Source organism: Misgurnus anguillicaudatus, chromosome 18, assembly GCF_027580225.2.
Source record: "Misgurnus anguillicaudatus chromosome 18, ASM2758022v2, whole genome shotgun sequence".
NCBI classification, from domain to species: Eukaryota; Metazoa; Chordata; class Actinopteri; order Cypriniformes; family Cobitidae; genus Misgurnus; species Misgurnus anguillicaudatus.
The window spans coordinates 4101755-4120281 of NC_073354.2; the positions used below are offsets into that span (position 1 = coordinate 4101755).

The 18527-nt window shown below is 37.7% G+C and overlaps 1 protein-coding gene and 1 long non-coding RNA gene across 20 annotated transcripts in view; both read left to right on the forward strand.

Moving 5' to 3' along the window:
• The window catches only part of nrxn3b (neurexin 3b), a 407078-nt gene that overhangs the window by 345482 nt on the left and 43069 nt on the right, over positions 1-18527 (forward strand). For 12 of the 19 annotated variants that reach the window (XR_012358544.1, XR_012358545.1, XM_073855573.1 and 9 more), the window contains 2 exons: positions 3983-4072; positions 5063-5373. Coding sequence is in view for 17 of the 19 variants with exons in the window: in XM_073855573.1 (XP_073711674.1) it covers positions 3983-4072; positions 5063-5373 (401 nt within the window). In the remaining 2 variants the exon portion in view is untranslated. The remainder of the gene's footprint in view (positions 1-3982; positions 4073-5062; positions 5374-18527) is intronic. The other 7 variants (XM_073855588.1, XM_073855579.1, XM_073855580.1 and 4 more) reach the window with 1 other exon arrangement.
• On the forward strand, positions 12142-14810 carry LOC129446105 (uncharacterized). Its single transcript, XR_012358546.1, has 5 exons — positions 12142-12231; positions 12824-12883; positions 12983-13073; positions 13170-13249; positions 13427-14810. It is a non-coding gene; the product is annotated as an uncharacterized lncRNA (long non-coding RNA).

The window sequence follows — 18527 nt, forward strand, 5'->3', positions numbered from 1 at the left end:
ACTCACAGGTGCACTTTTTCTTGATTTAACTAAAGCTTTTGATTTGGTTGACCATTACTTGCTTTTAGATAAACTTTATGCTATTGGTTTTTCTCAAAATACAGTTTTGTGGTTTAATTCATACTTGCATAATAGAAGACAGTGTGTTGTCGTAAATGGGAGTAAATCTGATTTTTTGATCCAACAACGAGGTGTGCCTCAAGGTTCCACACTTGGACCACTTCTTTTTTCTATTTATGTTAATAATTTACCATTAATACCTAAAAACTGTCAGGTTCAACTTTATGCTGATGACACCATCATATATGTTTCTAATTATGATTCAATACAAATTCAGTTATCTCTCCAGTCTGATTTTAATATGTTACAAGAGTGGTTTTTGGCTAATAAATTGGTGCTTAATAAAACCAAGTCACATATTATGTTTTTTGGTTCTAGACAGAAATCCAATTCTACTTCTTGTGTTGTATTATGTACTGATGGTACTCCATTGCATAGAGTTGAACATATAAAATATCTTGGTGTATTGCTTGATTCTGAACTTTCTTTTAGATCACATATTAATCATGTTTTGCGTAAAGTCAATATTGGAATTGGTACATTATATCGTTCTCAAAAGTGTTTTACATATAGTGTTCGTAAGAAACTTGCCTCTCAACTAATACTTCCATTTATAGACTATTGTGATGTGGTTTATCAAACGGCTTCCAAATCAGATCTTGCTCCTCTTAATATAGCATATAATAGAGTTTGCAGATTGGTTTTGGGTTGTTCTTTCTTTACTCATCATTGCACAATGTATGACGCACTTCAGTGGCCTTCACTATATGTCAGAAAACATGTTCATTGGCTTCAATTTATATTTAAATGCATTCATTTCAATTATCCTAGTTACCTGCAACAATATTTTACACCTTGTGTAAGAGATTATCAACTTAGGAATTACGATCAGATTTACTTTCGTGTTCCTCGTGCTAAAAAAACAATTGGTAAAAGAGCATTTATGATTAAAGCACCAATTGATTGGAACAATCTGCCAGCAGACATTAGATCCATTTCATCTTTTTGGCTGTTCAAACGTTCTTTAGTAGCTCATTTCAAGATGAACTGTACATGTTATCATTGAAACTGTCTCTTTTGTCATTATTGTTATTGTTAATTTCATTTAATATTTTGTTTGTGGTTTACTTACTGTCCAGAAATTTGATCTGAATTGATGTTATTTTGATTATCTATTGACTATTTGAGTTAAATCAGTGGGGTATAATTTGATTTTTTTTTTTTTTTTTTTTTTTTGTAGTTGTTATTGTTGTGTTGTTCTGTGTGATTGTTGTATATAATGTTTAACTGTTATTCTGTTATTGTTTGTAAGATTGATATCTTTGTATTTTAGGACCCCCTCGAAAACGAGATGCTACATCTCAAGGGGCTTATCCTATTAATAAAATTTACATTAATAGGAAGAAGAAAATATTGCACTCCAGGGTTGTACTGTACAGCGCTGGGCTGTACAAAATTGATAAACTGGCTGTCAGTTCCCAAGATGTAGTTTGATTTGACTTGGCCACATCCCACAAGATGTTGAATAGAGTGAAATGAAGGGGCAGAAATGGCAACACACAAGTGGAATATTATTATGACACTCATGGCGGGTTACTTAAATTAAATGTACACCCTAAAAATGCAAAGATTGGCTTATAAATGGACAAACCCAGCAATTAGGTATAATTAACCCAGAAAATGTTTATATTTCACCCAACAATGCCAACATAGGTTAACCAATCAGTTGACCCAGCCCTAGGTTGAAATAACCCATCTTTTTTGTGTAATAATGAGTATCCAGGGAAAATATTGCTAAATTGTGTTGATATTTATGGTTTTAAAAATAACATCTATCTTTTGGGGTGAAATTTGACCAGCATATATTTTCGTAAGATAATGGCCATTTTGATTTAACCTTGTTTGAAGGTTAAAATGCTGTACTATAATACCATCATCAGAGACAGAGTGCTGGCCAAGCGTCTGATCTCTAAAATGAGTCAAGCTCTCTGGATCTCCCCTGCATCCAGGCCTCCATCCAGTAGAGCCACTCCAGCTCCGGGGCTCGCACTCGCCGCCCATTTGGATCAAAGACGTCAGCAGCCCCGCAAGCTACTTATTAACCCCCCCTCGCCTGCTTTTACCTCGCCCACGTCCCCTCCTGCTTAGCCAGCACTAACCTGAACGCTTTGAAGCCCCTTTTCTGCCTATTTAAATAGGAAAGCGCAAGAACAGCAAGGCCTGAGACCGCCACCGGCTTTGTCCATTTAACATCTCGTCGCTGTGGAAGCTTTGTGTTTCTGAATAACACTTTCATTCTTTGGACTTTGTTTCGCTTTTTCTGAAGTTGTGAAAATGTTCGCTGTGACTCAGTGGCTTATTTAGCTTAGTGTTGAGTAACTTTGCTCTTTTGAAGTCCTTTTTAGTTTTTTTCCTTTTGCGCTGTAGGATATTTTCTCTTATTACTGTATCTACAGAGACCTTTCTATAAGGTATCATTTTTCTCAGCTTGGAGTAAGGAAACGCATTATCTCCTTGAACTTTAAAAAAAACTGTTTACCCCCACCCCCCCCCAAAAAAAAATTTCATACATTCATATTATTTCAAACCTTTTTTTTATTGCATCAAAGGTGAGGTTACTCGGTTAGAGAACTCGCTTTGCAAGTAAAAAGCCAAAGTCTTACTCAATAGGACCAACTTTCATGCAAATTTCTTGAAGGGTGAAAAGCTCCAATATTTGACAAACTAGTTTAAGCATATACTGCACATAATGCAGTACAACATAAGCTCATCCAAGATGGCAGATGTTAAATTCCCTACAATCTCACTTCAATCAGACAAAGAGATGCAACAAAGTCCATATAATGTCAGAATATACCAGCGGCCCAGCGTCTCCACAGGCTTCCAGGGACCCCAGAAACGGCAGCAACAGCAGGCTTCACACCAGGCTGGTAATGATCTCATCTGTATGCAGTATCTGCCTCAAATCTGTGTCATCACAAGCCTTATTTCCCAGCAGGTTCAGAGCTTCTACACATTATCTCTTTTTATTTCTTTCTCTCACTTTTCCATTCAATCCTTCTTCACAAAGAGTCCGCAAAGTGTTCCACAGCCCCTTGAAATGTAAAAGCATGTGATGTCCAGTGGGAAAAGAGTAACACCCTATTTTAAAGATTGCTTTGCTGAAGATCGTCCTCTTGCAGCAGCTCTGTGGGACTTTTTCTGTTTTAAACGAATTTTTGAATAGATTTCACTTTTGAAGGTTGTCTGTGTATTGTCATTATGGGTCTCATTCACTAATAATGCAATAGAAATGGATTCAAAGATTCACAACAGGTGCGTACGCGCATCATTTTGTTGACACCCCAGTACAGATGTTGATGAATCTGGATTAATGAGAAAGCACGTGCCCACAGTTTTTAATTAGCATAAGTAATTGGCATGATAAATACACAAGCTATTTATATATAAGGACCTTCTGCACATGCTCTCATGTACACTCATATACCTGCATACTCTAAAGGTGCGCTTGAGAGCACAGATAACAAGATCGAGCAAAATCGAATAAGGCCAGGTGTGCCACTCTTAAAAACCAAAAGCTAAGCTTTATACTATAAAACCTATCACGGATCAATCTTGTTACATAAAAAATGTCAATTGTGCATCAGTGATCGTGCCGGAAAGCATTCGCATACGTTTATACCCAAATACTCTTTTATATGCGGTTAGTGAACGAGACCCAGAATCTAAATGTAATGTTTGATTTTTGTCATAATAGCTCTGTGTTAACCTGTTACTAACTGATAAACATGCTGTCAATCTTAGCAATCATGCAACCTAAACTGCCTATGATAACAAGACCTAAATCATTTTAAACAGGGCTAAACCTTCTTAAACAGTGTATAAATGTGAAATGTGCTAAGATGTCTTTCAAACTTTAAAGGCAACAGCGACATTGAGCGTTATCAAATGGCTAATAAGAAAATCCCGTTCAAATATACCCGGCCGGTCGAAGATTGGCTTCATGAGAAAGGTAACCCTCACGAAACCCTGAATGTTTTTTCGTTGGTTTTAGTTTGCGTTCACATGCTCCCTGTCATGCCGTTTCGTTCTATTTTTGTGCAAGCAGGTCTGATCAACCTCAGCCCTAATTAACCTAAACTGTTTCATAATTTACCCCTCCCATTACGTAGTATTTTCGTTGAGTATTATTTTGTTATGTGGACTGTGATACTCTTTTGTTATTCCATCAGTTCATTGACCAGTTAAAGGGACTGGTAACTTAACTCGAATCCAACTTAAACTCTTTAAAAGCTAGCGGCTTGTAACTTTTCATTGGAACAATCTCCTATAGTGCAGAAAGCGAACCAACAATGCATCACGTTTCCAAAGGCAACAGATTTTTTGCTGACTCAATTGCGGATGCCGTTTTAGGCCTGTGAAGAAATCGACCTACAACTCTCTCTCTAAATTTTCATTTAAGAGAGATGAAAGGGCGGAGTGTAGCATTTATCAAAATTACCATTAAAGTCCTTTGCATTATAACGATAGGATTATTAAATGCGTTTAAAGGTCATTGCCTAAACTACATAAGATGATTATAAAGTCCCTTAACACTGTCTAAAGCCACTTTGAAATCCCATTAGTGGTTCTACATGCATGAATCAACATGATATTTCTTTGATATGTATGAGCTTTTCTCCATTCCCACTGCAGTATAGGTCTGTAAATGTGAAATAGCTTTAATCAGCCTGCAGTGATTTGACTCTTCACCATTTCTATAACCGTTTGACTCATGAAAAACCATTTGGAGTTTGCTCCAAAACATTTGCATGATAAAGCGTCTCACAATGAAGACGGTACAGATCGGTGCGAAACTGCAGTAAAGTAATGCTACTCTTCTTCTGTAAGGTTTAAAAAAGCTCACGTGTTCGATATGCAGTTCATTAAATGGCTAAATAGTGACTCGAGCACGACTGTGAACCGTTCTGACTGCATCCATCCTCGCTGGTCTTTCCATCAGGTCGTCAGCTGACGATTTTTAACACCCAAGCCGCCATCTCGATAGGCGGTAATGACCGAAAGCGGCCGTACCAAGGCCAGCTCTCGGGTCTCTATTACAACGGCCTGAAGGTTCTCAACATGGCAGCTGAAGGTCATGCCAACATCAAGATAAATGGGAGCGTGAGGTTGGTGGGGGACGTGCCCACTAGCAGAAGCCCGTCACGCACCACCACCTCCATGCCCCCGGAGATGTCCACCACTTTCATCGAGACCACCACCACCCTGTCAACCACCACTACTCGGAAGCAGCGCTCACCACCAACTATTCAGGTAGGATCCTTGATTTTTTTTATTTATTTAGTCTCTCCAAACAAGCTGTGTTTGCGTGTTTTTTTGAGATCTTCAATTCACATGTCTGGATTGTTTTAATAATGACTTTTTTTTTTGACCAAATCTATCCGGCTTTGGTAATCTGTCTGTGCTTATGCCTGGCGCCCTATGTAAAATAAAAGAATGCTTTCTTTAACACAGTCCGACATGGAGCCAATGAATGTCTTTAGTTCACAGAGAAAGTAATCACACTGACCATTTCATTGATGCCGGAGGCAGTAGCAGCAGTCATCATATTAAAGCCATAACTCTCCCCAGGGCATCGCTCACCGACAGGCCAAGAAGACTTATCTTCTTCTTACCTTTAAACAGATCAACCACAGCGAAATAATAACCTCTCATGTCAATGCCGAAAGTGGCATGCTTTCATCAGTGTGCCGCCAACCCTTCTGTAGCTAAAAGCCAAATTTACAGGCAAAACATCTCAGAGGCTGAATACTTGATTTTCTTATTTGCCTTTTTGCCAGCTATACATAAAGAATAATTGGTGAACAACATGGAAACGCTGTATTCAAAAACTCTGCCCTCGTGTAAGGCCCATGACATAAAACTCAAGAGTTGGGAAAGATAGTTATTCATCAAATGAGCTGAGCAGTTCATGAAGGCAGAATATCGCGGAAGTTACAGTTTGCAAAATAACATAATTTACTTTGGAGTCAAAGGCTGATTCAATAAGTTCTTTAGGAAGTCTCAAACAAAGGCTCAGATATTTGGTTTTTGATGTTGTGTCCTCCTTTGTGCATAGAAAGTATCCGCTTGTTAAGTCATGACATAAGAACTACTGATTCCAGCTCCAAGCCACCACATTTAAACAGCCATTTATGAGCACTATTTATTCATAGCACACATTTAAGCAAACATTGTATAAATTCATGTGTGCAGTCTCAGGCTCCCAAAATCAAAGACAGCAATATATTAATAATTCATAAAAAATCCATGTCTGGTCATCTCAGATTTTTTGTTATGGAGATAAAAATTAGGATCAGGTGTTTTTGGTAGTATTTCATTATGATACGAGTGTATTACAGCTGTGATTTTTTTGTTATTTCTCTATGACATCTGTAAGTGGTTGGACATGGAAGCAGTGCATGACGTCAAACTTAACAACCGGATAGTCTTGGACCAGGACAGGACATTTTGTCACTTTTTTTGGCTTGCTGTGGCTTCTATTGTAACCTGTAACTGTGCCCACTGTGTGCCACACATACCCGTCAACATTGGGATTTCAAAATAAGGGACATTTCCCGAACATTAACCCCCTGTTTTCACTACTACACAAAGGAATTAGTATTTCACATTAATATTTTTGTCTTCTTTTCAATATCTACAAATTCTTAAATCAAGATGTTTTTACTTGATGAGCAAAACGAAAAGAAACATAAGTTTTCTAGGTTATTTTACCATTTATAATATTATATCATCGTAACTAACATTAACATATGTGTAACCAAACCGTGTGAAAACCCGGTAAAAATTTGTCGAGTTATGATTATTGTAGTTGGGGATCAGGGCCGGCGTCAAGGGGGGGCATTCGCAGGCAGGTTGTTGTGCCCCCCCTACAAAGTTTTTTATTAATTTAATATATATCAAGAATAATTAAAATAAATTTAACATTGAATGTTTCATGACTTTTAATGTAATCAAATGAGGAAAATATAGTTGATATATGTTTTCTTTAATTAAAATAGACCAGTTTCTCTGATTGGATGTATTGCCGCGTCTCACCCGTCTTACGTCTTTAGCATATATGTGACTTGATACTAACGTGTTTTTTCGCGGCATTTTATGGATCGTGTAAAATATGTATATTAGAACATTTAGAACGAACCAGCACCGCCTGCTTCATCTTCATGCAAACAAAGACTGGCTCAAACTCAGAGATTAGAGGTCGAGGTGGAATTTACAAATCTACAGGACACTGTTTTAAGGAAGTTTAATGTTCTTACACGCCGTCTTCAGCTATTTTAAAGGTAAGTTAGCGTTGTTTTAAATTACGTAAGCTTAAATGTGAAGTGTGGCTATAGACCGTTAGCAGCATTACGACGTGATTATGGTAAAGCGGCTTATTTAAAGCTAGGACGCGGTGTGCGCTGCGCTATGAAACCCATTCATTTCAATGGCTTGCGGCGCACGAGGACGGTTTGTTGTTGCGTCGAGCAAAGCGCGAGCAAAGCGCGAGCACAGCGGAGCTCAGCTTGCGCTCACGCCGCGGTCGAAGTTTAATAGTTTTGCGCATAGTTTGTGGTCTTTTGCACTTTATATGGGAAATGAGCTGACAGTCTGTACTAGTTGTATGAGTGTGTGCTTGCTGTATTTGTTGTTTTAATGTCTTGTTTTTGCAAGTAATTGTTGCTATTGCGTGCCCCCCGTTGGAAGCTGAGTGCCCCGCTGTTAGTTATGGTCTGGCGCCGGCTCTGTTGGGGATACACCTTCCTCAGTAGAAATAAATGCAGGGGTCGCACTGGGGACCCATCCAAGATGGCGGGCGCACTGAAACTTCAGCTCTAATATGCAGCGTCAAGTCTATGAGGTGTAATGTCTATGGTTTGAGAGATATGTTACAGATATAATGCCGCCTGCTTTACCAGAGGGGAATGTAGCAAACATCAAATACGGACAGTAGAAAGATTAAAAATACAGGAGAAATACGGGAAATTATTATTTAAATATTATTTAAACAGGATGATGGCATGTCCAACTTGGTGCCAGAGTTAGTTGTGGATCACACAGAATGCATTTCTGGCAGTCACAGGTGACTTTTTTGAATTGTTTTTTTATGAGCAGTGAGCGTTATGTGCGCTGTTTATAAACGCCGAACGGCTTACAATTTCCCCGCCTGCCGCACCATGCGTTTTTGCAGGAACGCTCGAAGACCCTGAACTCTGAACAGTAAAGCGCACAATGTCATTCGTATTTTTTTCCATTGTCCAATCGAATGTAGGGAAAGGCGGGCCTTTTAAAGTTTCTGCTAATATGATAGTTTACAGCAAAAGGGCGCTCATGCATTAATATTTGATTGACAGGACAGCTGCCTCTGTGTCAATTAAAAAAAGGCAGTGCGGTCTGTCTCATTTTTTTAACCGTTAAAACACGTTCTGTGTGATCGGCCCCTTATGAGTGTTGATTCACAAGTCTTTTAAGCTGTAGATTTTGTAATCCATTTTGTAATCCAGCACTATAGTAAAACAAATAACAAGAATTTTCTGATTTAATCTATGAAGTCTGTAAGACACATTTAAAGCAATACTGCTGATCCAAAGTTATTCAGTAATGACATCTTTTATATATGTAATCAAAAGCTCTTTATAAGAGCATTCTCCTGTCAACAAGAGCTCTGTTTCGGTGTTGTTGTAAAGCGTTTTTTCTTTTTGTAAGACAAGCTCTCGCAGATCAATTTCCACAGCCTCAGGCAGTTTGATTCATGCTGTGCCCACAAATTCATTTTCCATAGGCACTGCATGAAAAGAGCTGTATACGGACAAATACGGGATGGGAAATCCCTGCTAAACTTTAGGTTTGCCAGATTTTTGAGGCAGAGTGCTTGGAAAGGTAATACACCAAAGTAAACTTGTGAAACATCCAGAAACTTTACGTTTGTGGATGTATATAGGAACTGGTGGAAGTTTCCAGGAATCCTTACAGCTAGTTGTGAGGAGAGGTGGGTGTAAGGTGTGAAGGGCTTTTTATATGTTAATGACCCACAGGTAGAGGTGTCTTCTTTGTTTTCAGAGCTGAGTGGGGTGGGGTGGGGGGTTAACCATGTCTCTTTAAGACAGCACATACAGTATTGTGGTACATAAAAACTGTTTTCTAAATACGTTTATTATTAATAGAATTTCATTAGTCTATTTAAGAAACTTAGCATCATTCAAAATAACTAAAATTCAATGGACACAATTACAATTTTAACGCGTGAAAATTATGTCTCTGACTCAAGAGAAATGCAACAAATGTTATTTCACAATATTTATTTCCAACACTTTGAAAACATGTCTTGAACTGCCCTAGGTCAGAATATTGTGCACGTTTCTCTCAATGCTGCATACATCGTTTAAAAGAAGCCGTTCAAATGAGATCATGTAACACATTTTTGCTAGCTAGGATGTTGATAAATTAGTCAGTGAAATGTAAAGCTGCTTGACTTTGCTGATGTCTCATGATTTGAAGTTCACTGTTTCTATTGTTATTATAATTCTACCCTAACATTTCATTAAATCTTTTAAAATAGAAACAAAAATATCAATAGACAGGTCCATAATCTAAAAAACAGTCTTTCACATTTGAATGCAAAACATGTTCGGTGATACTGACTGACAAACTTGGGTAAACATATCTGCAGATACCTGTCAGCTACTGTACTTCTAATCCAGAGGTGCCCAAAGTTGGCCCACAATAGATCTTTAATTTGACCCATCATGCCACGTGAGATAAGGAAAAAGAATAAAAGTCATTGACGCAGATGTTCATATTTTTAATTAAACATTTTCTAAAATGTATCATTTTTTGTTGTATTTTTACATTACAAAAATGTAAATTAATATTAAATGCAAGGGATTAAAGTGATTTTTTTATGTTTCATGCATACTTGAAGGTGTATAAAATGCATCACGAAACTAAATGAACTCGGGTACTACAGGCTAAAAATGAAGAGGTTTTGGCAGGGGCACACAGAGAAAAGGATATTTAAAATTGATTGGCAAAATGATTTCTTTTTTTACAAAAAGCCTTGGAAAATAAAACTGCATTAGTTATGCATAAACAGAGTAATGTTTGCTTATTTATTTTTAAAATATTAGAAAATTATAAATTAGGGGTTATCAGAGCAACTTTAATTTTAATATAACACAACACCATTTACTTTTGGCCCACGGCCCACAGTCAGGTTTGGCCCTTGTAAGGAAAATGTTCGGGCACCAATCATGTGTAGTCTATCTGAGGAGGTAACTGTTAGCATATGATAATGCATGCTTGTACAAAGTCAGACCACATATTATCATGTTTGTCTTCAATCAATCAATTTAAATAAAAGAGATGGGGACTTTATAATATAATAAGGGTCCATATATCACAGTGATAATAGACATACATGTATTTTTACTTTAACATGAACTAATGCTGAGTTAAGGCATATACTATCATAAACTAATGAAGAGTCATCATTAACATGACATGTTTTTCATTGTTAGTTAATAAATTCATTTACAATAAATTAATTTGAGTTCATGTTGTAATTATGTAAGTTCAGTAAGTTACATGTCTTAACTCAGCATTAGTTTACTTATATTTAAGTAAGAATTAATTTAGGTATACGTTCAATGTTTCCAATGATTAGCAGTTAATCCACTAAACCCAGAGATAATTCCTTTGTTTAAAGGCATGTTTAAAGAGTTTTGTATTTCATCAAGTAAGTGCTGATTCACAAAGATTTTATATTTAAGAAAATCTGAGCATCATTCAAAATAACTGTTAACATGTTTGTCCACTAAACATGTTTTGTCAATGTTTTAAACTTTATAGAAATATTTTTTATTTTTTATTAATGACCAAGTATAAAGAACAATGCATAGTGTGAAAACGCGGATTATATAAAAGTATATAATAAAGTGCGAGCAGAGGATCAATCAACGGTCCTGTCCCAAATGGCACACTCCGGACTTGTGGTCCTCCTCAGAGTCCACACTTTGATGACATAACGTAGTCCAGACTTTAGGGACCCTTAATGCGAGTCCACGTGGGTGCAACGGAGTCGTATTTTGGGACAGACTCGAGCGTCACACCGGAAATAGGTAGAGAAGTTGCCCGTCAGTGTGAGCTCCTCCCTTCCGTCGTCTGATTGGTCTGATTGCTCTTTCGCAAGGACTTTTGGGTTGGTAAAGTGCGCGAAGCCTGCTGCAGTGCGGGCTTCGCTGAAGACCGCATCAAGGGGGCAAAGGAGGCGCTGATGAGCACACTTCAAAGCGTAAAAATGACAGATGGGACACCCTACGGACTCGTGGACTAAGCGAGCACGCGCAATTTAAGGCCACGAGACCGAAAGTCCACATGAAGTGCGCCATTTGGGACAGGGCCAAACTTGGGCTGGAATGATTGTAGTGCATCCAATGGATCTTGGAAATCGTAGTTTACATCTACAGCAGCATATGCTACAGCAGTGACAACGCCAAAGAAAAGGACTACATTTCCCAGAATGCACCTGCACCCACTCATCTGCCCCTTCAGGTGCGACCGCTTCTCCCATAGATATGTATAAAGGCTAGATGGCTCAAGGCGGAGTCCCTAACGGCATCACCTGGCGGCCATCTTAGGACAGGGCGCTCGCTCACTCGTAGCATTGAGTTTAATGGTGCAGGTACTTTTAAATGACCATAACTTGCTCAATTTTCTACCGATTTTCAAACGGTTTGGGTTTTTACAAACGTTATTAACGTGGCTATAATTTTGGATGCTTTAACATGTTTCATGAATTTATTTTTTATTTTTAGTATAGGTATGCAGTGTCATAGGTACATCTTTGACGTTTATAACAAACCAAACCGTTTGAAAATCGGTAAAAAATTAAGCAAGTTATGGTCATTTAAAAGTACCTGCATCATTAAAACTCAATGCTACGAGTGAGCGAGCGCCCTGTCGTAAGATGGCCGCCAAAATGCGGACGTTGCACTCAATTGGCCAGCAGCGCGGACGAGCCATCTAGCCTTTATATCTATGGCTTCACCTATGGGCTTGACGGGAAAATTCTAAATCGCGAACCGTTACAGCCTGGACGGTGTCTTTGTTTGCTTGCACATCAACAGTAAGGTAAGTTTGATTTAATTAGTTTGTCTGCATCGCGCTGATCGGATGCCTATTTGTTCATATTATGTTATTTACTATGATTTGTTTTTGTCTTTATACTAGAACTGTTTGAATTTAAAGCACAAACAGTAAAACATTAAGGGTATACATGGTACACAGCGGTAAACATGAGGTTAAAAATACGCGAAGTAACATTCAAACCGGGCTGTTAAAAGAATCAATTCGATGTTTAAATTTTTAAAAACAAAACTTTAAAGAAGCCAAGATGAGACGTTCTTTGCTTAAAACAAACATATCAACAGTAACTTTTGTGTTGAAAATGTTAGCAGCTAGCAAGTGTCTCTCTGCTATTTTAAATGATACACAGACGATCTTTTGTTGTTTAAAAGCTCTTTGCTTTAGTGCTGGTAGATGCTGCTTATTTTTCAAGACGGTTTTAATAGCTTTATATTGATTTGTAACAAAGCCAGCTTCACTTTGAGAGAACCTAGATGCTAATTGTAAAGAAGCTTGGAGTCATAATATATTTTAACGTTATATGTTTGCTGTTCTTCATCTTTTTAAATATGAAGTCTATCCATGTTTGTGTTTACAGAGGTCATGTACACTGTGGTCAACTTTGTGGACGCTGAAGAGGTTTCTGGGGAAAGATGATGTAAGTTTATTCATTCAATTTTAAAAATCAAACAGGTTAAATAGTAAACAGATGTGTTATGATGAATGTGATTTTAATTTTTAATTCTGTGTTTGACAGAGAAATATAATGAAGTAACAGTGGAAGCTAAAACATCAGACTGATCCAGACACTGAAGAAATTGATGTCACTGCAATCTGGCCAAAATGATGTAAGTTTAATAATGACATTATGAAATCAAAGAGGTTAAATAGTAAATAGATGGGTTATGATGTATGTGATTCTATTTTTATTCTGTGTTTGATAGACAACTATATTGAAGTAGCCTACTGTAATGCAGCTGCAGAACGTCACAGAGACTCTGAGGACATCAACACAGAAAATCAAGTAAGAAGTTATGAAGACATTATGAAGTTCTTTGATAATATATTGTTGTATCTTTGTACAGTTAAAGTAAACTTTCTAAAATGTACAACTTTATGTCATTTGATTTGTCGTGTGTGTGTAACTGTATTTGTGTATAAGTATTATGCCAAATACTTATGTACTTTTATATTTCCAAAGGGGTCCAAAGAGATGTCTGTCCAGATGAGGGTGCATCAACGTTACCTTTGCTGACAAGTATATGCTTTTAGCAGTTAACTTAACTCAAACCATTTAAGGAAATCGGTTGCCTTAAACCATTAAGTTTTAAAAAACATACATTTGAGTACTTTGAACTTAAGTCTTGTGCAATTATGCACTTATATTTAGGTAGCGTGAACTTAAACAAATTGAGTCACATGCAGTTAAGCACTTATATTTAAGTTCACAGTACTCAAATCTATGTGTTTTAAAACTTGAATGGTTTGATGCAACCGGTTTTCTTAAATGTGAGAAATTACAGTGTTACAGTGAGAAATGTTTGAATAATTCCAAGACAGAGCTCTGTGATTAATTATACACTGCAAAAAATCACTTTCTAACACTTTTTGTCTTGTTTTCAGTAGAAAAACAAAAAATTCTTAAATCAAGATGTATTTTCTTGATGAGCAAAATTACCTTAGAAAATGTGTCTAGTTTTTAGACAAAAATATACAATTTAAGATAATTTGTGCCTAAACAAGCAAAAATATCTAACATTGGGGTGAGAAAATTGTGTGTTAATTAAGTTTTTAAGATAAAAGAAAACTGAAGATTTTTTTTCTCACACGATTGGAAGATATTTTTGCTTGTTTTAAGCACAATTTCACTTAATGTATGTGTGTGTGTTTTATTTATTTATTTATTTATTTTGTCTAAAACTAGACTTATTTTCTTGGGTCATTTTGTTCCTCAGGAACAAGCATTTTAATTTAAATAATATTTGTACTGAAAAGAAGACAAAAATACTATGTAAGAAGGTCATTTTTTGCAGTGTAGGACTGATTTCTTAAGAGCAAGATCAATATAGTTGTTGTTCATTTTATTTAGATATTTACTACATTACAGTGGCAGCTGGTGACTTCTTTTTTTTTGTGAGCACTCGATGCGAAGTTTGTCACAACATGTATATAGCCCGTCATTTGTGTGGTTCTCAATTTCAAAATATGTGTTCTGCGTGTATGTGTATCACGTGTTTTGACTAAACACGTGATGCACGTGGTTTACATGAAGCAACAAACACATATTTTAAAAACACAAGCAACACACATGACACTCCGAACACTTATTTTGAATTTGCAACCCTCGGATGAGCAGTCACGAGCCGCCACTGCTACATTACATTGTACTGCTTTGAATGTAGTTTTCATTGTTGCTTTTATTTTGTTTTATTTTACTCTAATATTGCTTTCTCTGTCTGTATATTTATGAGTTTAAATGGTATTGTTTATGTATGCAACTTTTAATATTTGTGTATTATATTATTTTGTGATTGTGACAATTGTGGATTGTTCAGTTTTTTTTTAAATAAACGTTTCAAGCTCAATTCAAGTATTTATTTTTTTAAGGGTTTTGGGGATGTATAGTAGTATATAGTGGTGGGGGGGGGGGGGTTGTAGTCTATCTGCATAGCAGGCAAATAACCAATCAAGTCACTAAGCTATGAGGGCTTGGGTTGGGCTTAAAACAAAGTGTAACCAATCAAATCATCTCAACTGGAAAGTTTCAAAGTTGTGTCCCAATAGTTGTCAGAGTCTTGGGAGGGGGTTTTAAAAGCAACCAATCAGTGTTGAGATTAAACACCAATGGGGACACTAGAATTGTGCAAAGGTGTGAAATTCCAGTACCTCTGTAGGTGTGAAAGTGGCCCCTGCCAAAATCTTCAATGGGATTACTTGCCATGGCAACAAATGGCTGCATATTCCACGGGGATATCCCCTCAGCAAGATACATCCGAATTGGTATCATTACGGGAGTTTCCTAACTTGGTGGAATTAGTAGTTTACCCTCAGTGGAACTAGTAGATACTCCCGAAAATCAGTGGTGTTTACAGGAGTTTCCTAGTACGGATACACCTCTTTTCATGCAGTGAGGTTTCACTTTTACTGCTCCCTCGCTGTCAACATAGATGGCAAGAAAAGTACCCGTCGAAGCTGGCAGGTTTCTCGTTTCCCAATGGGCCGGGCTGTGACCGATGTAGGGTCGTTCTGAGCAGTTCAGGGCTGAACACCTGCTCTCATATAGGTGCTATTTTGGCACTCTGACTCCCCACCCCAGGGTCCTAGAGGTGAGGGACTTGTAATCGTATTTCATCCATAGATGAAAAAACCAAGCAGGGGCTATGGAACAATCTCACGCTTAATTAATGATGGGACTCCTGGGAGGGGTCTTGCCTCACACTTGATCTCTAGTAGACGAGGGCGAATCTAGTGATGGCAAGGTGGAGGCATAGAGGCGTGCATATATTCACCGTCGTGGCCATTCATCTCCAGCGAGGGCTGTTCACTGCACCCCAGGCTGCCGTCTGCTCAATGATGCCTCTACGCACCAGGGGACAACAGAAGCAGGAGAGACATTGTAGCAACGACCGAAGACCACGCTGAGCACGTCAACAGATACACACACTACCACATGTCGTTCGGTGGCGGTAGCTGTTTTCGTAGAGTGTGTAATCGATGCCCTTGACAAAAAGATAATAGGAGCATCAATACTAATAGCTGCAAGCAATTGTGCGGCATACTCAGTTTTTGTAGTAGCAGTTAGGCTGTAAGCGTTTTTCTCAACCAGGGTGTCTCAGGGACATGCTTGTCTGAAAGTAGAGGTATTCGCTTGCTGTTGTCCTTTTGTTTTGTACAGTAGCTTGGTTGTGATGCATCACCTCTCAACACAAGAGGTCTTCACGGGTCCACTTAGATCCGAAAACCCGAGGTCCGACATGAGACCCAATCGGGTTCAGGTCTAAAAGTTTCACGTATGCCTCGGATACGTATCGTATATCGTATATTAGCGGTATCGGGTCTCGGGTAATTTAAAATGAATGTGTTTTTTCAGAACAAACCCGAAAACCTGAACTCTCTCGCGTGTGCGTCAGTGTCCTTTTCGAACTTCTTATCTGTTTGCCAAGAGCGCTTGCGACATTGTGTGGCTGGTGGTAGGTTAATTTTTGTCAGTCATTGTACATTTTAGTGGTTACCTGGGTGTCATCTTCAAACAAATGGAGCAGCTCGCCAAATTGGTTGCGAGGCGACCGGAGTTTCTGTCTGACTGCTGTGTGTGGGTCTGCAGAATTCACACACATCAGTGCCATTTACATTCGGGTCCAGTCGGGTAAAAAAAAAATTCCACTAGTTCGGGTCGGACTCGCGTCTAATTTTCTCGGGTTTGTCTCGGGTCGGGTCTTTCTTTAAAAAAATTTATTTATGCACGTCGGGTTTGGGTATAAAGTGATTCGGGTCATTTCGGGTCAGGTACATTTTTTTGGACCCGAGAAGATCTCTACTCAACACCCTGTAAACACGGATGCCGCTTTAGTATTTAAGCGTTGGAAATGCGTGAAATTAATTTTGTGTGTGTGTATCAGGGAAGGGCAAAATTTTAAATGTAAGAATGTGTTCACTTTCAATTCTTAAAGGAGCATTTCACCCGTAGAAACATTAATCTTTATTGAAAGTGCGTCATATAGTCGAAATGTAACATACATTTCGAATTTGGTACCTATTTGACCGAGAAAAGGGGTATTTATAGTCTCACCCCCTCAACAAAGATTTTGGACTTCATGATTTTTAGATCATTGAAAGAAGAAAGTCCAACACTGAAATCTGTATTTCTCCTGTCTCAGCGGCAACTGAGGAAATAATGCACGACCATTTAAAACATGACTGGGGTTATAACTACACAAAGCTTAATGCAAATGGGTGAAGTGTCCCTTTAAGTGTTTTTTTTTGTCAGACATTGGTTCATTTTAGGTTGAATTAAAGGATTACTCCACTTTCATAAAAAAATCTCATAATTTTCTCACCCCGTTTCATCCCTGATGTTTATTTCTTTCTTTGTTCAGAAAGTTTTTTTTTTAAGGAAAACATTTCAGGATTCTTCTCCATATAGTGGATTTTAGTGGACCTCAACAGTTTACAGTTTCAACGCAGCTTCAAAGGATCTAAATGACCCCAACCAATAAGTGTCTTATCTAGTAAAACCATCATCATTTTCAACCAAAAATATATACTTTTAAACCACAACTTCTCGTCTTGCACTAGCCGTGTAATGCGCCAGCGTGACCTTGCGCATCACGCATAATGTATGAGAAACTACCGTACAAGTGTTTACAAGTGTGGAGAAAGAGGAGCATTCAGATGTTGTTGTATGAGGAATAATACAAATAAATGTCTTTGTGTCAATTTATTGTTGAAAATGATTCGCAAGTGTGCATTTCACATATGTAACGTGCAGAGGCGGACACTACTTAAAGGTCACGTTCTTCCTGATACCATTTTTTAAACCCTAGTTAGTGTGTAATGTTGCTATAATAGCATAAATAATACCTGTAAAATGATAAAGCTCAAAGTTCACTGCCAGGCGATATATTTTCTTCAATAGAACAGATAGAATATTTTCTTTAAAAGCCTACAACGAACGGCCGGTTTGGACTACAGTCCTCTATTTCCTGCTTTAGTGACGTCAGTAAAACAGTTCGTTGACTAAACTCCGCCCACAGGAATATGTCAGTCACCAGCTTTGGCTCAAACGGCTCTGCTAAGCTAAGATGCTATCGAATCACAGCACACTAAACAAACTACACAATCAGAACTCGATACGTATTTCTGAAGGAGGGACTTCACATAACAAGAAAGACATCAGCCTGTTTTGAGGACAGTGAAAACAGTGCATACAGATAAGTAAATTGTGTGAAAAATACCGCGTTTCTTTACACACTAAACATGAACACATGTTATATTGCGCAACGTAAACACAATCAAAGCTTCAAAATCACAGACAGAACGGGAGCTTTAAGTATTTTTACTTTCTACATAAAAGTAAATTTTCAAGTATTCGTAATTTATCAGTTTTTCTTTGGAAAACATACATCCCAAAGCATATAATCATACTTTTTACTCCACTACATTTCATAATTTCAATTTTTTGGTTTATATTTTTAAACCAAACATCTACATTAAATGTTTATTACATTAAACATCTAGTCATTTTTTTACTTTAAGTAAAAAGTACTTTTGTACTTTTACTCAAGAAAAGTAAAAGTACACAA